The 18,243-nt window shown below is 43.1% G+C and overlaps 1 protein-coding gene across 1 annotated transcript in view; it reads left to right on the top strand.

Annotated features, from left to right (window-relative positions):
* The first annotated feature begins 2,889 nt into the window (after positions 1–2,889).
* FASN (fatty acid synthase) overlaps positions 2,890–18,243 on the top strand; it is a 47,524-nt gene continuing 32,170 nt past the window's right edge. The window contains exons 1-10 of the mRNA XM_040530411.1: positions 2,890–3,187; positions 9,149–9,295; positions 10,077–10,229; positions 11,539–11,712; positions 12,451–12,651; positions 13,094–13,216; positions 13,863–13,978; positions 14,231–14,365; positions 17,153–17,612; positions 17,966–18,153. Of these exons, the coding sequence (XP_040386345.1) occupies positions 9,169–9,295; positions 10,077–10,229; positions 11,539–11,712; positions 12,451–12,651; positions 13,094–13,216; positions 13,863–13,978; positions 14,231–14,365; positions 17,153–17,612; positions 17,966–18,153 (1,677 nt within the window). The 5' untranslated portion in view covers positions 2,890–3,187; positions 9,149–9,168. The remainder of the gene's footprint in view (positions 3,188–9,148; positions 9,296–10,076; positions 10,230–11,538; positions 11,713–12,450; positions 12,652–13,093; positions 13,217–13,862; positions 13,979–14,230; positions 14,366–17,152; positions 17,613–17,965; positions 18,154–18,243) is intronic.

The raw sequence follows: 18,243 nt of genomic DNA, 5'->3' as shown, positions 1-18,243 counted from the left end.
AAAAACTCTTAGAATCTTGCAGAAGTATTGTAAGAAATAAGTCTTACAACAGGTGAAACTAAAAGAAAACTTGAGTGGGTTGTGATGTAATGAGGGATATCTATGTAGTAACGAACATTCTGGGATGTTTTAAAAAAAAAAAAAAAAAACACAAGAAAACTCACTTTGTACTCAAAGAGTGGTCACGTACTGGAATAGATTGGCCAGAGAGGAGGTTATGGAGTCTCCATCCATGGAGATACTCAAAACCCAACTGGATGTGGTCCTGGGCAATCTGTTCCAGATGACCCTACTTCAGTAGGGGGATGGGAACTGGTGGTCACAAGAGGTCCCTTCCAATCTCTGTGATTCTGTGAGTGGTATTGTTGAAGTAAATAATACTTCTCAGTTGCTGGTAAAAACATGTGAAGTCTGAACAGGATTAATGAAGGAAGAGAGCTACTGCCTGTAAGTGCCCACCCCCCCCCCCTTTTTTTTTATCCCTTCTGTAGTGCTTTTTTAAGTACCACTTTCCTGGTACTGTTTGCAAACAGACTCTCTCTTTGGCATCTGACAATATGTTAGTAACCATTTTGAGAATATCTTGAGTAATTGTTTTTCTACTTCTTGTTGACAATATTTTGCTTTAGAACAAAGGTGCTATGATATTACAGTTAAATGCTAAATCTGCAATTAAATTTCACTGGGATGTTACCAAGCCCATATGAGGCCTGAGAGACCTTGTGAGCTTTTTTTCTGAGCCATTTAATTACTTGAAAATCCTGTCATTGGATTCAATATTTAACATTGTTCGTGAGCTGGAAAAACATGATGCATTCCCTTGAACCAGGCCCTGAATGAGCTCTTTTTGTAGCTCATAGCAGTGATTTCTAACAAGTACAGGAATTTTGGCCCAGATCAGACCACAGTTACAGCTCTCATTGGTTATTTCTGGAGCACAATGTGTAAATTTCTATTTTTAATAGCTGCAGGTTATTCTGTGAATTATTACTTTATTTCCAATTTCATATTTTAAATGAAATGTGGAGATGCAAGTATTTTAATGCTATGAAATTCTGTGCATTTGCAATTGGCATTAAAAGCAGTGTGCCATTAGAAAAAAAAGTAGTTTGATTCATAATCTTTGTAACACTGCATCTGAGACTGGAAAACATTACTCTTTATTTCCTACATCGTCGAGATAATCTCATGGGCTGCAGACTTCAGAAATACCTTTGTAGTTTTCTTTGTGGATATTTAGTTGTGGGGTTTTTGTTGTTGTTTTTCTTTTGGAGTGTTGTTTTTCTTCCCCAGTATGTCACCTGGCATGCCTGGTCATGCAGATCTCTTGCCAAGAAGGCAAATTTAATTTATTCAGTTTCCCTGAGAAACAGGTTTTCTTAAGAAAATTGTACTAAGGGAAGATGATGGCTCTTGATTTTTTTTTAAATCGTGTTCCTTTTGATAGGGGAAAAAAAAAAGGAAGAGTTCAATCATTGTACGTTTTTACAAGAATGTGGCATATAAGTATGCTGAAAATTTACAAAACATGGATAATAACAATAAATAACATGGACTTATTGCTTGGATCCTGTGGGGAGGTTGAACTGTGTCCTAAATAGAGGACGAGAATTCTCATAATTTTCTACTATGACCAAAATATTTAACAAACTGGACATTGATTCTTAAAGAAAAACAGATGAGAACGAAGGGTGATGAGGTAGTAGTGTGGATGCTATTGAATTGTACAAAGACAGGAGAGCCTATAAAAAAAAAATAATTTCAGCAGATCAGAGTACTGAAAAAGTAAAACTCTGAGCAAATTTCTGGTTGTTGTTGTTATCAAAGGGTTGAAATGTAGCATTGAGGAATGTGTGGATAAAGGCAAAAGTTCTGCTGACAGAAGGTTGTAGTCCAGCTATATTTAAGTGGTGGCAGCAGCGGAAAGCATGAATGGAAACAGGACCTCTGACTGAAACGTTATCTACACGAAGAGAAGGGGGATGCTTCCTGCATCTTAGCCTTTGGGCCCGCATTTGCCGACCAAAAGGCAGAAGGGCCTTTTCGTGTCGTAGGTGATACAGAACAAAATTCTAACATTTTTACTGCTGTAATTGAACCGGTACAAGTTACGGAGGAAGTGGACAAAAGGTGGCTGCACACAGTGCGAACTTTCCCCTTTTCCGTTTTTGGAAAGGTAGGTGCACCGCAGACTGGCTCCCGGCGCACGAGGGGAGCGGGTTTTCGGCGCCTGCGGGTAGCCCCCCCCCCACCTCCACTTTGGACCGGGCACGGGCCAGCGCATCCCCGGCCGGCGTGCCCGCCGCCCTGTGGTAACCTCGGGACCGCGCTCCGCTGGGGTGAACGACCGCTGCCGCCGGCGTGTGGCGGGTGCTGCTCGCGACGCCGGCGGCCTCGGCCGTCCCCTCAGCAGTCACCACATCGCCTTATCGCCTAGCAACACCCCTACGGGGCACGCCATTGGCAGGGCCGCGCCCCCGCCCACACGCCCCCGCCTCCGGATTGGGTGCCGGCCCAGGACTGCGCGTCCAGCCGCGCGCCCCTTCTCTTTGTGCGCTGCCGGGTGCGCGGGCGATCCGTGGCCCGGCGCCCGCCCGGCTTCAGCGCGTCCTGCCGAGCCACGGTGCCGGCGCAGTAGTAGTCCCAACCACAGTGTGCACATCCGCGGGGCAGGGGGAGAGGGACACAGAGAGGCCTGTGCCGGCGAGGGGGCCGGCGGTCGCTGCGATGGGCTTGGGCAAAGCCAGGCGCCGCTCGCAGAGCCCGGCCTTCTACGGCCTCCAGGGCGGGGCGCAGGAGCTTGGCCCAGTGCCGCGGGCACGGGCGCCCGACCGGCTCCGCCCCGGCCTGCCCAAGACCCCCTCCTCCTGTGGAACGGCTCTGGCGGGCAGGGGTTGGCATCACCCCGGGGCCGGCTCAGGGCGGCCCTGCCCCAGCTCTCATTGGACTGCGGCGAGGAGTAAACTGTCAGCCCATGTGGCGTGGCCGCCGGAGGTGGCGGCTGCTTAAATAGCGGTGGGAGCTAGAGGGAGACAGTGAGGAGAGCGCGGAGCATCGGACGGACGCAGCCCGGCACCGGCCGCCGCAGCGCCCGAGTCCGCCTGAAGAGCCTGTCCCGCAGCAACCCGGTCCGGCGCTGAGCTGACTACAGGGTCCTCTCGGCACGAAGCTTTCCGCACCTGTGCAGGTACCGGTGGGACAGCAGATGCGGAGCGGCTGGGAGAGCGGTGGCCTCCGCTCCCGCCTCCGCGGGCTGCTGCGCCAGGCAGCCGCGCCGGGATCGTTCCGCCTGGTCCCCTCCGCCGCGCGGAGTCGGATGGCCGCTTCGTATGGCTGGGGCCCGCGGGCTCTGCCCGCGCGACGAGAAGGTTCCGTGCGCCGGCGCCCTACGCGCCGCGCCTAGATGCTCGGGCTGCCCGGCCCCGCCGCAGGCCTCTCTCCCGGGGCCCAACGCGGTCGCGCTGAGGAGGCTCCTTGCCAGTCGGTGGGGGGCTAGCGAGCCGCAGCCTCCCGCTGGCGAGGCGGAGCGGGGAGAGGCTGCAGCGCGGCATTGTGGTGCCGGCGCTCGGCCATCTTGGCGGCGGGCGGGGACCCCTCGCTGCCGAGCCGGCACGGGCACGCTCTGTGGGTGCAGGGCCGCGCGTGGCGCGGGCCGGTGCACGAGCAGGGGCTCCGCTGCCTGCAGCCCTCGGGTGCCCGGCGGCAGGAGCCTTTCTGCATTCCCCCGAGCGTCGGCGCGCCCTCGCCCCAGCCGCGGCGGCAGGGCTCCGCGGGGCGGCTCAGCGGGTTCCGAGGGGCCGCGCCCGGCGCCCGCCGCGGGGCTGGGCGGCAGCGGTGGCCCCGATCGTGCGCGGACCGAGCGGCGCGGCACATCGGGCCGGCTCGGGCGGGCAGCCGGGGCTAAACGGACTGCTCCGTCCTGGCAGAAGGATGGCGGCTCCTCCGTCACCCGTGATGTTCAGAGTTGGCCTAACAGCACGAGTGTAGCAAGCTGAGGAAGCTTGTAAGTGAAGAGATTAGCGTTTGCACGCCCTAAAGGTGGCTTGTCGATACATACGGGGAAACGTTCTCAAAAAAGGTGCAGCACATACTGCTAAGCTTCTGCTTCTGTATAAACCGGCTGCTCACGTGCAATAACCCATTCATTGTACACCGGTCTGGTTTGGATGATGTGATTGTCAGGAAAACGATTGTGGTCTCTCTTCTGCTGTTCTTGCTTTTATTGGTTTTCTTTTTACATTCTTCCCTAGCATAAGGCTCTTGAAGGTACAAAACCCCTTTTTTCCTGGCTAAAAGCTTTATTGTGGTACTTAAGTTGAAACAGGCTGTGTTAAAGCAGTTTACATTAACTTGCATAGTCTTTCAGAAAGCAGTGTCAGGGGGCTTTGGAGCATGCCTGGCCTATAAAATCAAAAGTAAAAATCAAAAAACTCACTTGAACAAAGGATTCACCTTTTCCTGCAGCTTCTGTGCTTCTTGAAATGAACTGAAAATAGCAGTGCAACTTGAAAGGCTGCATTTAGTGGACGAATTTAGAGGACAAAGGCCCTACAGGGAGGGCAGTTACAAACAGATTTTCTTTTTTTTAAAGGTGTAGTAATACTGGGGACATCAGTTGGTATAAATCATTTGGAAATCAACAGAGCTGTATTGATTCCATGAGTAAAACCTAACCTACCTTTCCCACGTAACAACTCAACCAGATTGTGTTTCCTGCCAAGAAATGTGTTTTTAAATACAAAACCCCACTACCACTTTCCATTTGTCTTGTGGTCAATGGGACAGATCCAGCCTTGGGACAGAAAGAGACAGTTAAAAGGTCTTTGTTATACTGGAGCTATAGTGCACAGGCTGAGAGTAGCCAAGTGCTTTCAAAAATGAAAAGCAGCCTATGTTTGCTTCTATTCTGTAGAGGATTTTTTGGAAGCAGACATTATAGCTCTCTACAAATGAAGTTTCTATGGGATGGCAGTTTAAACTGTAAATTTTAGAAATGATAATCAGAGATTAAGAAACATGGGTTATGATGTAGTCAGATTTGCAAGCTAAGAAAACATACCCTTTGTCAATATCTGCGCTAAAGAAGGCTATGGATGAGTCATGGATGTTTCATTTTAAGGTGAGGGGAGCTCCAAAACAGATCAAGATTTGGACAGCCTAGAACTAGTAACAGAGACTTGAGTTTGAGGAGTCTGTCCTACCATGATGACAGCCATCAAAATAACAGTTAATAAATAAAAGTGATATGTTCCTGTCTAGTAAAGAGAACAACACCAGGCAAAACAGGGTTTGGTTTGGTTTCTTTCTTTTTTTTTTTTCCTGCTGTTTCTTTGCACTTTATTCTTTGCTCCCAGCCCCCATTTGTTTTACTTAACTTTAGGTGATCATAGGTACAGCAGAATAAGAAAACTATTCTCTTTGGGGGTTGGCAAGTCAGGTATGAGTGGGAGAACAAATTAAGTTCCTCTTTCCTTACTGCTTTAAAAGCTTATGGTCTCAGTAGGCACAGAGAAAACAAAGTTGTACAGCTGACATGGTTGATTAAAAAACAATGATCAACATTTTTCTTCTTGATTCATTATTGGTGCTAGATGAGTGGGGTACTGAAAAACATCTTTTTTTTAAATGCATTGGAGGGCAGTAGTTAAGCTTACAAGTTTGTTAATAGCAGTAGGCTGTCATGATATCAGTAGGTATCCAATACATAGAGAGCAAGGTTATAAAGGAGTAAGATGATTGGAGAAAAGAGCTGATATCAATAAACAAACCAACCTTGTCAAGTGGCTAATGTGGGAGGTAGATAACCAGAGCACAAGTATAAAATTATGAAAGTGATTACTAGTCAATAATACCAGAAGGGATTGTTAGTTATTACTAGTCTCAGTGAGTCAGCAAAGGAATATCATTGCAAAAAAATATTGTGTAAATCCAATGAGGTAGTAGTTCACGCTTAATGAGGTGTCTATCAGACTGGTATGTTCAGGGTTTTGGTGTCTTTTGTTTATTCTTTTGTCTTCTTTCCCCTGCCTGAGTAAAAAGACAATCTGTCTATGAAGAATTTACATAATTCTATTAAAACAAAACCATCTGGCAAAGAGAGGACAAAGAATGTTATATGGTTGATTGTATCCAATAAAACACAGCCTTAAGAAATTGGCACTCTATCTTTTTTTGGTCTCCTTTTTTGACCTGTTACATTTGTTCATCTTGCCCAGCAGATATAGTTGGAACAATTTCTTACATATATTTGCTGTAGTCCAATCTCCTTTAAAGCTTCTGTGGAAATAATTTTCTTTCCTGGTTCTATGTCATACACTTCAAAAACTGTCAATGTACTGTGTATAGTCCAAAAGTGCTCTACAAAGAAGAGTGAGTCTGTAGTATACTAACATACTATACTGTACGTTTTGGGGACAACGTCCATAAACTTTGAAACAGCCTACCTGTATATTAGCTGTCAATGAAGACCAAAGACATCATTGGTAGCTGTAATGTCTACTTTAATCACTGTTTAATTATTGAGTACTTAATATTCATGATTTCTTCTTTTCCGACTCTTCCCCAGTAAATCACCTCTACTGTCTGCCACTAGGTCCATAATTTGTTATTTTTGATATAGGCATCCTGAGCCCTTCATGTCAAGCCTAAATCTTTCCAGTTCTTTGTGTATATAAATCCTGAAGTTGTGGCTCTTATTACCCATTTACCCAGCTAAAATTAACTTCTTGGCTTTTGTTCTTGTACATTTTGATTACCACAGCGTCTTTCTGCCTTTGACACAGTCTTGCTCAACTGCAGTCATAACTTGTTGGCAAAAATTGCTTTGCTGATAAATACCATTTCTTCACTGTCTCAGAATAACATTTTGTCAAGGTTGGCCATACCTGGATGGAGTTTTCCTGATACTCCAGGGAAAGAGATGTAGGAGGGGAAGGGACAGTCCCAGAAGAGAAGTTTCAGTCTCCTGAAATACAAACAATATTTATCTCCTTGGATATCGTCACCCAAAGAGCTGAGGCATAAAATTGAAAATTAATCACATTATCATTTTGCATGGCTTTTGTTGTGTGCTTGGATTGTAAGCTCCATGCCTAAGATCCAGTTATTTCTCTGCCCCCAGCACAGAACTGTTGCAAGTGTAGCAGAGCTATGGTCCTTGATGGGTTTTCCAGGTACAGTGGTGACACCAATAGTAAAACTGACTTGCTAGACCTTTGTGAGTGGGAAAACTGAGAAGCTTCTCTTCAGAGCAAAATAGACTGGGCATATTACTACCTACTTCAATTTTAGGGTGTAGTTTCTCAGTAAAGGCCTTATACATTTGGCCCTCACCATTTTCCTTCTTAAATGAATACTGAGAGTGGAATGGAAGTTCTGTTGTCTGAAGTATTTAACTAAAGACTGAGAAATCCAAAATGTCCTTTTGGGAGCACTTCTGGTTTTGCTCCCAGAAAGGATGGAGTGGATGAGGTAATCATCTCTTCTACCTCAGAGTGTTGCATGTTGCATAATTCCATGGTTACTCCACAGATCTGAATGGAGATAACTGCTGAAGGAAAGAAGAGTAAAAGAGATCAGGCAGCCTCTGTGGTGGTGTGTGTCGGCTGGTCTACACCTCTGTAAAAGCCTTGCAAACCAGGGGGCATTGCTTTCCCTCTGCCTCACCATGCAGTCACCTCTAAGTTACATGAACTTATTATACCAGAGCAGTGTGAGGATGGAAGAGGCCTATTGCTCAAAAACTATAAGAATTTCTGAAAGAGACTGTAAAAAATGTTCATAAGTTAAATGTCTTGGGTTGAAAAATCATCTGTGGAAGTGTTCATCTAAGAGTATCTATTAATACTATTTTACAGGAGAGATGATCAAGCACAAGCAGTACTTGTGGAGAGTGCCTACATGGCACTATGGCACGTAATCTGTGCTGGAAGTCAAGCTTTAGGTCTTCCATTGCCAAGTTTTTCCTTCAAAGGCAGAATTAGCTATTTAAACACTAATTTTTATTGTGATTTTTACTTGTTAAAAACCCCACACATTAGAGAATATTTTGCCTCTACTTAGCAGAAGTATTATTTAAGGAGGTACTGTGAATGCTCATTGCATCTTTTGTTCATGCAACCATGTCTATATAGATGGGTATCTCTTTTTTTTTTTTCTTTTTTTTTTCTGTAACTTGTCCAGTTTGGGTCTACTAATTATAATTTGAGCTTAACTGGAACAACAACAGGTTAACTTGCCTTCCTTCTGCTTCGTTAATATATTTTCAGCGTAATGCAAAATAACATGAGTGTGTTGACTGTAATATGAGCTCTCATTTGGTGCTGCAATCTGTATAGATGGCTTGTCATGCTGTGTTGTATGGGATTGGGGTCTTAGAATGCAAATTTCTTGGGTCAATAGCTAGGGTTTTCACTGATCTGAAATCTCTGTCCGTTCTGTCAACTCTTATTTTAAAGAACCCCCCTCTACCCCATGTACTCAGTTCCTCTTTCCCAGTCCTCTAAGGTATTGGAGTGCAAAGTTCAGTGTTTTGGGAAATGCTTTATATGTAAAATTTACTTCTCATTTCAGGTATTTAGAATAATGCTAAACTGTATTGCAATCTTCCTATGTTTTTCCTTCTGTGTGTTGGGGTGTGTGCATATGTTTTTTTTTCATTTTTTTTTCCTCCAACAAGCTTACTTATTATTGATTCTTAAGTTAGTATTTAACTTTGGAATGATTGTAGAACTCGTTTTGCTGCCTGTAAGGTTTGCCTTGTAATTATGTATTTTACTATATGTATTTCATAATTTCCCCACCCACTTCTGCTCCAGCATGTTGATCTTTCTTCTCTGCTGACTTTAAAGAGAGGCTTTGCTTTTGGTAGAGAGAGACCTGTTCATTTTCTAGCTGTCATATAGAAACTGGTGGTTTTCAAAGCCTGGCACTGCCTCAGCATCAGTTTTCTTGTCCCCATTGTCCCCACAAATCTTACAGTCTATTTGATTAGTTGGGATATCTTTTTGTAGTAGAGACTCCATGGGCTTTTTCTGTGTGGGTGTTTCTCATACAAATACAGTTGTCACAACATGTTAGGAAGGCAAGAGGTGCATATATTCTCCTCTGTGTGAAACCTTACTAGTCTTACTGCTTTCTTGGATCTCAGCAACAGGGAGAAGTTAAGAGATGGAGGACGTGGTGATTGCAGGCATAGCAGGAAAGCTGCCAGAATCTGAGAACTTGCAAGAGTTTTGGGAGAACCTACTTAATGGAGTTGATATGGTCACAGAGGATGATCGGAGGTGGAAACCAGGTGAGTGCTTATTGCCTCTCCTTTTGGAGCTCTGAGCTTTTCAGAGGAATTATCCTACAAAAGGAAAAGATTTATCAGATGCAAAAACAGAGCTTTTGAATTCACTTCTGATACATCACCAAGAAATTCAGGAACAGAATACTTCTACAGAGGTCTTAAGTAATGCATTGTATAGTCATATACTGCACAGTAGTAGCTAATAAATAATACGTATCTTCCAGGGAAAAGCACACTTCTGATAGAGCAGCTAAGTACCGTGAACCCTGGTAGTTGTGGCAATAAGACTGCTCTGTCATTTTTCTGGGTTCCGAAGTAGCAGAGGGACTCCAGTCCCATGATTTGTAGCTTTTTAGAATGTTCTTTTCTGTTTGATTATCCTTCTGAAATTTTTGGCCCATGTCTATCCAATTCAGGCTAGTGAATTGCAAAGGTGAAAAGTAGTTTTTGTTTTTCTTCTGACTGGAACCAACAATTCAGAGTCTGTGTGCTTGGCACAACTTTCCAAAGCACAAATGCTTATAACCACATAGATGCCTTTTGCTGTCATATCCAGGACAGTCTTAAAAATCACAATTGTTTTTGTTAATGCGGTGTTTTAATTTCCAAATAAGATTTAGAGAGATGAGCGGATAGGTATTCATGTAGCGCTCTGGATGCTGCAAGGGAAAAATAAGATTTCACTTGTAATCGAGAATCAGCTGTGATCATTCTGTACTTTGTCTCATCTAGTAGCTGCTTCAAAACTGATGTAATCTGTGATGCGGTGATTTTTTCTTCTCAGGAATGTATGGGCTGCCCAAGAAAAATGGAAAGCTCAAGGACATAAGCAAGTTTGATGCCTCCTTTTTTGGGGTCCACCCCAAACAAGCTCATACAATGGATCCTCAGCTTCGCTTGCTGTTGGAAGTTTCTTATGAAGCTATTTTGGATGGAGGTAAGCAGGTGAATGACTGAAAAGGGAGAATTGTGGTGTATTGCTTTTGTGCAGCACGTGTAGACGTGCACCTGTGTGACGAGATCACTAACAAGAAAGCTCACAGTAGAGAGGAGACCGAAGAACTGGTATGAGGGTTAGAGAAAATTGCCTTGTTCTGGAACTTGAACTAGGAAATCTACACTGACTGCCAGAAAGTCTCTACAGGTCTGATACAGTGGAACCGGTACTACAGAAGCATTTAAACAGTCAACAGTACTAGAGCTTTTGTATGTTGGTGTCCCTACACTACTGCTCTACTGTAAAGTTCCATAATAGATTCCTTTGTTAAAGGCACAGGGGATAATTGTAGTGCAAAGGGAAGATGACTCCATGAGAATTCTCATCCATGGTCTGAAAGAATGACGGATGACCTGCTGTATTCCTGTCTATTGGCAAGATCCAAGGAAAACTTGTGACATTAGAGCTGCTACCATAGGAAGTTTGCCCAGGGAGTGTGCTTTCAGAAATGGGAGCCTCCTTTCTCCATCACTGCCAGTGTCGAGAGCTTTTTAGGTACTTGCCCACAGAGCCAAAAAAATTGATTCTTCATATTAATGAGTTTCATGTCTGAACATAAGGAGGACATGGAAAAAGTTGTAACCAGCTCTCAAATTAACACTTGCTGAGCCTCAGTCTTAAGGCTTGTATATGAATAGTCTGTTTGTCTCCAGGACTCCTGCAGCACAGAGAAGAAACAGCAGATTGTTACAAGTTGAGCTTGCCATGCAGTTTTTTGGAGGGGAGTTGTTTCTTGTTCCAGCTTATTGGCTTTTGTGCCAAAGAACTTTTTCTTTTCTTCCTCGTACTCCAGATCTAGGCTTTGCATGAGGATAGATATTCAAGTGCTCATCTGACATTCCATGTGCTGCACTTTTCTCCCTTTGTCTGCTTCTTTTCTCTGCACTGGAAATCTGCTGTTAGCTTATCTGATCAGCATTTATATCTTTAATGGTTGTACGCTTCTACACAAGACTCTATCAATGCCCATCTAACTCAAAAAGCTGTCTTAGGGTGCGATGTGTTCTGGCCAAAAGCCAGTACCAAAGTTCTGGTGGACTCTGTTGTAATAAACAGGTTGAATAAACAGGAGCTCTGCAGAAGGCCTGTGATTGAAACAGGTAGAAAAGTAACTATGTGGGCTGCAGGTCTGCCAGAAATGGACAGTAATAAATTGTATTTCGTGAACTGGTACCATCAGTACCTGATACCTTACGAGTTTTCCCCTCATAATGAGTTTGCTGTAATCTGCCTTCCAATATCCCCATAGGCATTAATCCAGCTACCCTCCGTGGCACAGACACGGGTGTATGGGTTGGTGCAAGTGGGTCAGAAGCTGGTGAAGCCTTTAGCCAAGATCCAGAACAGCTTTTGGGATACAGTATGACTGGCTGCCAGCGTGCTATGTTCGCCAACAGGATTTCTTACTTCTATGATTTTAAAGGTAAGTGTCCTCAGACTTGTCAGTTCTGATCACTAATTGCAATTTCAGCATGGTTGTACCATGGTCGCTCTGAAGAAGTGGGATGGATATGAGGTATAGACTCTTTGGGGATGAGAAAGTAGAATGCAGCTGTTGTAAAGAGGCATGTGAGAAGCAAAAACTGTGTTGTAACTCTGTGTTAAGACTCATTACAAGGCTTTGTACTTCATTTGTTGAAAATGGGCATAGCTGGCATTCATATGAAAGATAATGATGCCAGGAGAAAAACTAACTGGAACAGGTAACTCTGAGAGAAGTAGGAGTGGTATGGGACTGGTATGATTAAAGGCATGATGGGAATTGCCTTGAAGAGCAGTAGACAGGAGGGATCGTGGTAAGGGTAGCACCAGGAAGTGGGAGAGATTTCGTTGTTGAAAATGGGGAGATGTTACCTGGTTGTGATGCTACAATGTCTTTTTTTGATGGAGATGGAGGTGAAATTTTAAAATGTACCCTTAAAGCTAAACTGTTGGCATTTTTTTCCTCCTTTCTTATCCCGTGTTACTGGCAAGCAGGCAGAGGTGGTGATTCTTGTCTCCCAGTGTATCAGGATTGCCTGTAATGTTCTGAAGCAACTGTTAGTATTTTTTAAATGCATTTTGTGGTAACCATCCTATAGTCTTTGGAGAGTAACTCAAGAAAAATTAACAGTAAAAAAGTGTTGTTTTTTTTTTTTTTTTCCCCTTTCTGTTCCCTAAGGACCAAGCTTAACTATTGACACAGCCTGCTCCTCCAGTCTCATGGCTCTAGAAAACGCTTATAAGGCAATTCGTAATGGACGGTGCAGTGCAGCCGTGGTAGGAGGGGTCAACCTTCTGCTGAAGCCCAACACTTCTGTGCAGTTCATGAAGCTGGGTATGCTTAGTCCTGATGGTGCCTGCAAAGTTTTTGATGCTTCAGGTAAGGCATTAGCATGAAAAATCGTCTTGTTGTACGAGATGAACTTATTGCTGAATCTGTGACGTGATGGTCTGGTAATAGTGGACATAGTTGGTCTTGTCCTTGTTCTTAGGTGCACTGTTTGGGACATACCCCGGACTTTATCTGTGTTGCACAGCTCCATTAGACCTAGAAAATTACCTGTGGAGAATAAATTGTATGGTTCGTTTCTGTGCCAGTGGGGAAAGGAAATAACTGTCTCTTGATGTAAACTTTCTTTCATCATTTGTGATGAGCAGTGAGCCTTTCTAGGACATTCTTTTTTAAACAGATGTACATGTTGTACTCCAAAGCAATTTGTTTTAAGCAATAGCTCAGGAATGAGATAACCTTAGTGCGTGGTGCTTTTGCTACTTTATTCAAAGCAGAACAGATTAATGACTTGTTCTGTCTCTATTCTCAGGAGATGGGTATTGTCGCTCTGAAGCTGTTGTTGTCGTTCTTTTGACCAAGAAATCCATGGCTAAACGCATCTATGCTACAATAGTTAATGCTGGGAGTAACACTGATGGCTTTAAAGAGCAAGGTAGGCCTTGAGCATCTGAAAAGTGAGATACCTGCAGAACAGTTCATTCTAGAGTCTTTGTTATCAGAGAAGGATTATTGCAGGGTTCCTGTTCTTTAGGTGTGTGAGGGTTTTTCATAGTGCTTTTCTTTTTTTTTTTTTTTCCTTTTTCAACTTTGGTAACACAATGTTTAGGCCCCTGTTTTGTAAAGGAATGAAAGGAGACAAGTGGTGATTGTTATTATACAGAGTATCAGGACTGTCCTGTTGCTAGTTTAGCCTTCCTTGGGATATGTCTGGAGTAACTTTTGCACAGATAGTAGAAATGTACATGTTGTTACTGGAAGGCTCTTTTCCTGCTCCTGTCCCATTTTTCCCACTCATGGAGATGCCGAGTTTTATATGTTCTGCTTGATCTAAACATATAGTGTTAACCAGTATCTTCCCACAGTACTCTAATCATCAGTTTAGTTCCATTTCTGGTTCCTCTGCTCTTCTTTCTAAGAACCTGAGAGGCTTACTCTGTTTGGTGCAAAGGACATAAGTATAAACCCTGAAAAGATATCTTTCTTTTTGACCTGGTAGCCCCAATCAGTTGAAAGGGTGCTCAAAGCAGAACAGGAAGCATTTATTGAGAGAGAGGAATTGATGGCAATTCTGATTCTAGGTGTGACATTCCCATCTGGAGACATGCAGCGGCAGTTGGTCAGTTCTCTGCACAGAGAATGTGGTATCAAGCCTGGAGACATTGAATATGTTGAAACTCATGGGACAGGCACCAAGGTCAGTATGACCTCTTTGGTTTTGGGGTGTTTTCTTCCCTTGCACCACTTGTCACACTTTCACATCAAATTATTCTTTGTTCTTTCAAAATAAAGGTAAAGGAATTGTATTTCTGTCTTCTACCAGTTTCTGGAATATATACTGCTTCACTACTTTTGGATTTTACCCAAATATCTTAACGTTTCAGATTTTTCTTTTGTGGTGTGTTTTGGAAGTATTGGCTATTAGCCATTCTGATTATTTTCCTTCTAGGTTGGAGATCCACAGGAAGTAAATGGCATTGCAGATCTCTTCTGCCAATGTGAGAGAGAGCCATTGTTGATTGGATCAGCCAAGTCAAACATGGGTCATCCAGAGCCTGCCTCTGGACTTGCTGCATTAGCCAAGGTAACACATGGCTTGTGAGGGAAAAAGCATGGGGGGTGAGGGAGGGACTAGTATTGGCTGTGTTTGTTTGTTTGTTTTAAAGAAAATTTGCACTGATCCAGAATAAAATCTACGCCGGTATTGATAAGTCAGGTGATTCTTTATTACCTACTACTTGTTTCGCCTGCAAATACTTTTAAAAACTCAGGTGGCTATTCTACAAGCTGTACATGAGTGCCTAGGTGACCCTCTGCCATGTGTACTCACAAGTGCATGCAAGCTCAAACATTATAATTCACACATACCACTCAATTCTACAGGAACATAACTCTGCTCAGAATAAGGGGTTTGAGGTCACCTTACTGATTATTCTTACACTGGAACTTCTAACAGAATGCTGTAGGTCATTTGGGTTCAGGGGAGATACAAATAAAGAGGTATTGGAGTAGTTTGAATGACCAAAGGTAAGAAGCAGTTTCCGTACCAGAAGAGTAGCTGATCCTTTGAGCTGTTTGTCAAGGATGTATTTTCTCTTTTCAGTCTGTCTTGTGTTGGTGAGAAGCCAGGTGATTTATTTGGGATGAGGCTACCGGCTTAAATAACTGGTTGTCTTAGCAACCAGCCTACTAATTACTGCTGTAGGCAGACAATCATCTCCCAGCTCTGGCTGCTAAACTGCTTAGCAAAGAGCTAGCTATTGTTCATGCTTGGTTGTAAGCCTATTACTGACAGCCTTATAGACATGCAAACTGAATTCAAGTATACTATCACTGCTATGATTTTAGGCTCTTTAAAATAATTATTATGATCTGAGTATGTACAGCTTTCTATGGATAGCCTTGTCCGCAAATAAAGCGTGGAAACTGCAATATCTGTCTCTCTGTAGAGGAAAGTTTAACTTTTTTTTTAGAACCTCTATCACCCAGACTGACACCTTTTTCAATAGAAGGAATGATGACTTGATTCATTAAAACGAACCTCTCCATCCTTAACGTGTTGTATGTTATGAGCAATTTGCTTAGTACAGTTCTTCTGTGAGGACTGAACTTGTCAGGAGAGGATCAAAGCTTTGAGGTAACTGTTTCCCTGTTTGTGTTTCTTAGAGAATGCAGAATTGCAAAAATAGGGACCACAATTTCTTTTTGAAGAATTCTGTGACATCATCTTTTCTCACTTTTCCATCACTTTTTTCACTTAACTTTGTATCAGAATTTACAGCTGTAGGCAAGAGCCCATAGCACCTTTCACATGTGTTAGAATGTGTTTTTGTTGTGCTTCTATTAAGTTGTATTAGGTCTTGTTCCCAGATCTGGCATGTTTGAGAGCACCTGAAGCTTTGTCTGGTTTGGTATTGGAAGTTCTGTCTCTGTTCTCGGTTCTTTGAAAGTTGGGCAGCAATTGACATTTTAATATTTGGAATTTTAATAAGAATGACAGATCTTGCATTCTTGAGGCCAAACCAGAAACTACACTGAGCCCATCCTTTTCTAAGACGGTAACTTTTTCAGGAAGTATGCAGTTTCTGTTAACTTTTATTTTGGCATTCCATAAAATGCTTTTACATATGAGATGTCAGTTATGAAAGTAGATCTTGGAAGTATCTGACTTAAGACTTAAAGAAAATGTTTATTATGGAAAAAAGAATAAGAAAGAAAACTAGGGTTTGCCAAGGCCACTTTAATTGAGTTCTGGTAAGGAAGGGAGAACTCATCTGCACTTTGCTGTACAGCAATTAGGCTGAGTAGTTGAAAAGACAAATTTCTTGTTGGCTGTGCTGTACACTCACTGTACTGCATTCTCAAACTTGTGTAGAAGCCATGGAAGGCTTAGAGGACAAATATGTATGTTTTATAAAGCAACAGCAAATTCAAAGTAAATAGTATTGTAGGTGTAGGATAGAGTTCATGAAAAGTCTTTTGTCACCGTGGCTTTATAATATGCTAACTGGAGATGAAATTGTACATTTATGGTTGTTTTCCCAGATAGTTTACCATGTCTGATGGTCAGCTTGGAAGAACTGTTCCCCAACCACGATCTGTTTATCTGACAATTTTGTGGTGATGAAGGAATTGCCAAACACACAGGACATGCAGTATCTGCTACTGACCTTGTGGTCTTTGGTTTGCTGGACTTGTGCCACAAATGATTATGGCGTTGGTGTCATGGGCTGGTTGTAGTGTTGTTATTGAAAAAGATAGTTCTTGCTTTTTATTATAAGTCTTGTGCTGTTTTCTGTGCTTCCCTTTGGCTCTGCCAGTTCTGATCCATCTGCTGCTTTTCTGGGTCAAGAAGACATCAAATGGATGGAAAGCAGCATGAAAACCCTTTCACCAGTGCTTCAGTGTGTCTCTTTTGTGGTAAAGGCAGAAATGGGAGCATTTATTGTAATAAAGAATAGTATGTGTGGCCATCTGAATGGGGAAAGATGGAGTGTGATGAAGGAAGAGCTGAAAGAGGAGAAAAAGGATGTGGTATCTTTAGTAGCCAGGTTGCTTTTCCAGCAGGATTGCACGGCTTTACAGTTAGAAAGGGTCTGGAAGCTAAACTTAAAACTACCACCCTTAACCTTAACCACTGACTTTCTACATGGCCTTAAAACTTGCCTAGGTGAAGTAGGTACTGCCTCTACCACATTGATAATGTTAGTCTGTGAAGGGTCCCTTTATACAAAAATGAGAGGAGCTGCTTTTGTGTATTCTTACATAGCAATTTATAGTAATAAAAATAAATAAAACAAAAGATAGTATTATGTGCTCCATAGTTGTTTTTTTTTTAAATAAAAATAAGAAAATATGTTCTGTCTTCCAGGTCGTTCTCTCTCTGGAACATGGGCTGTGGGCCCCAAATCTTCATTTCAGTGACCCAAATCCAGATATTCCTGCTTTACACAATGGCTCCTTAAAGGTGGTTTGTGAACCAACACCGATAAAAGGTGGCTTAGTCAGCATCAATTCTTTTGGCTTTGGAGGTTCTAATGTTCATGTCATTCTGAAGCCAAATGAGAAGAAACATCAGCCTCCAGAGACTTGTAACTTGCCAAGACTGGTTCAAGTTTGTGGCAGAACTCAGGAAGCTGTAGAAATACTAATTCAAGAGAGCAAAAAACATAGAGGATGCAGTCCATTTTTACGCCTGCTCAGTGATATCTCTGCAATTCCTGTATCCCTCATGCCCTACAGGGGCTACACCCTAGTTGGCACTGAGAGTGACATCGAAGAGGTTCAGCAAGTTCAAGCGTCTGGTAGACCACTCTGGTACATCTGCTCAGGTAGGTCCACAGCAGCGTCCAGGCTTCTGCATTCTTCTATAGAAATGAAGCTTGAATAGTTGGATCTTGTGCACTAATGTTTTTTCCACTCTCCAGAATGAGGAACTGTCATGCAGACCCATGGTATGTGTAGGAGAATCATGTTTCCTGTGTTTTATCTAATCCTTCCAATTTATCTATCTTTTGATGACAGCAAAGTCCAGAGAACAAAAAAGCAGTGCCTAATTTAGAGGGTGTTAGGTATGTGCAATGATTTGTCCTTAGATAGGATTCTTTCACTTCCAAAGCAAGCATGTGATGTCCACTCCTATTATAGAGCATTACGAAAGCACGTTTTCTTGCTTATCTTGCAGGCATGGGAACCCAGTGGAAAGGTATGGGCCTGAGTCTTATGAAATTGGATGTGTTTCGCCAGTCTATAATGCGCTCAGATGAGGCTTTGAAGAACACAGGACTGAAGGTCTCAGACCTGCTTCTGCAAGCAGATGACAATACTTTTGATGAGACTGTCAATGCATTTGTTGGAGTAGCTGCTGTTCAGGTTAGTTGCAGTTAGATTTCAGTTAGTTTTGGGCCCAGCCCTTTGCAAGATGCTTTCAGGAATGTTGATCTAAACTGATCTCTGTGTGTG

This window comes from Cygnus olor, chromosome 18 (genome assembly GCF_009769625.2).
Source record: "Cygnus olor isolate bCygOlo1 chromosome 18, bCygOlo1.pri.v2, whole genome shotgun sequence".
NCBI lineage: Eukaryota > Metazoa > Chordata > Aves > Anseriformes > Anatidae > Cygnus > Cygnus olor.
The sequence above is the reverse complement of the archived record's forward strand: the minus strand, read 5'-3'. Positions and strand labels throughout refer to the sequence as shown.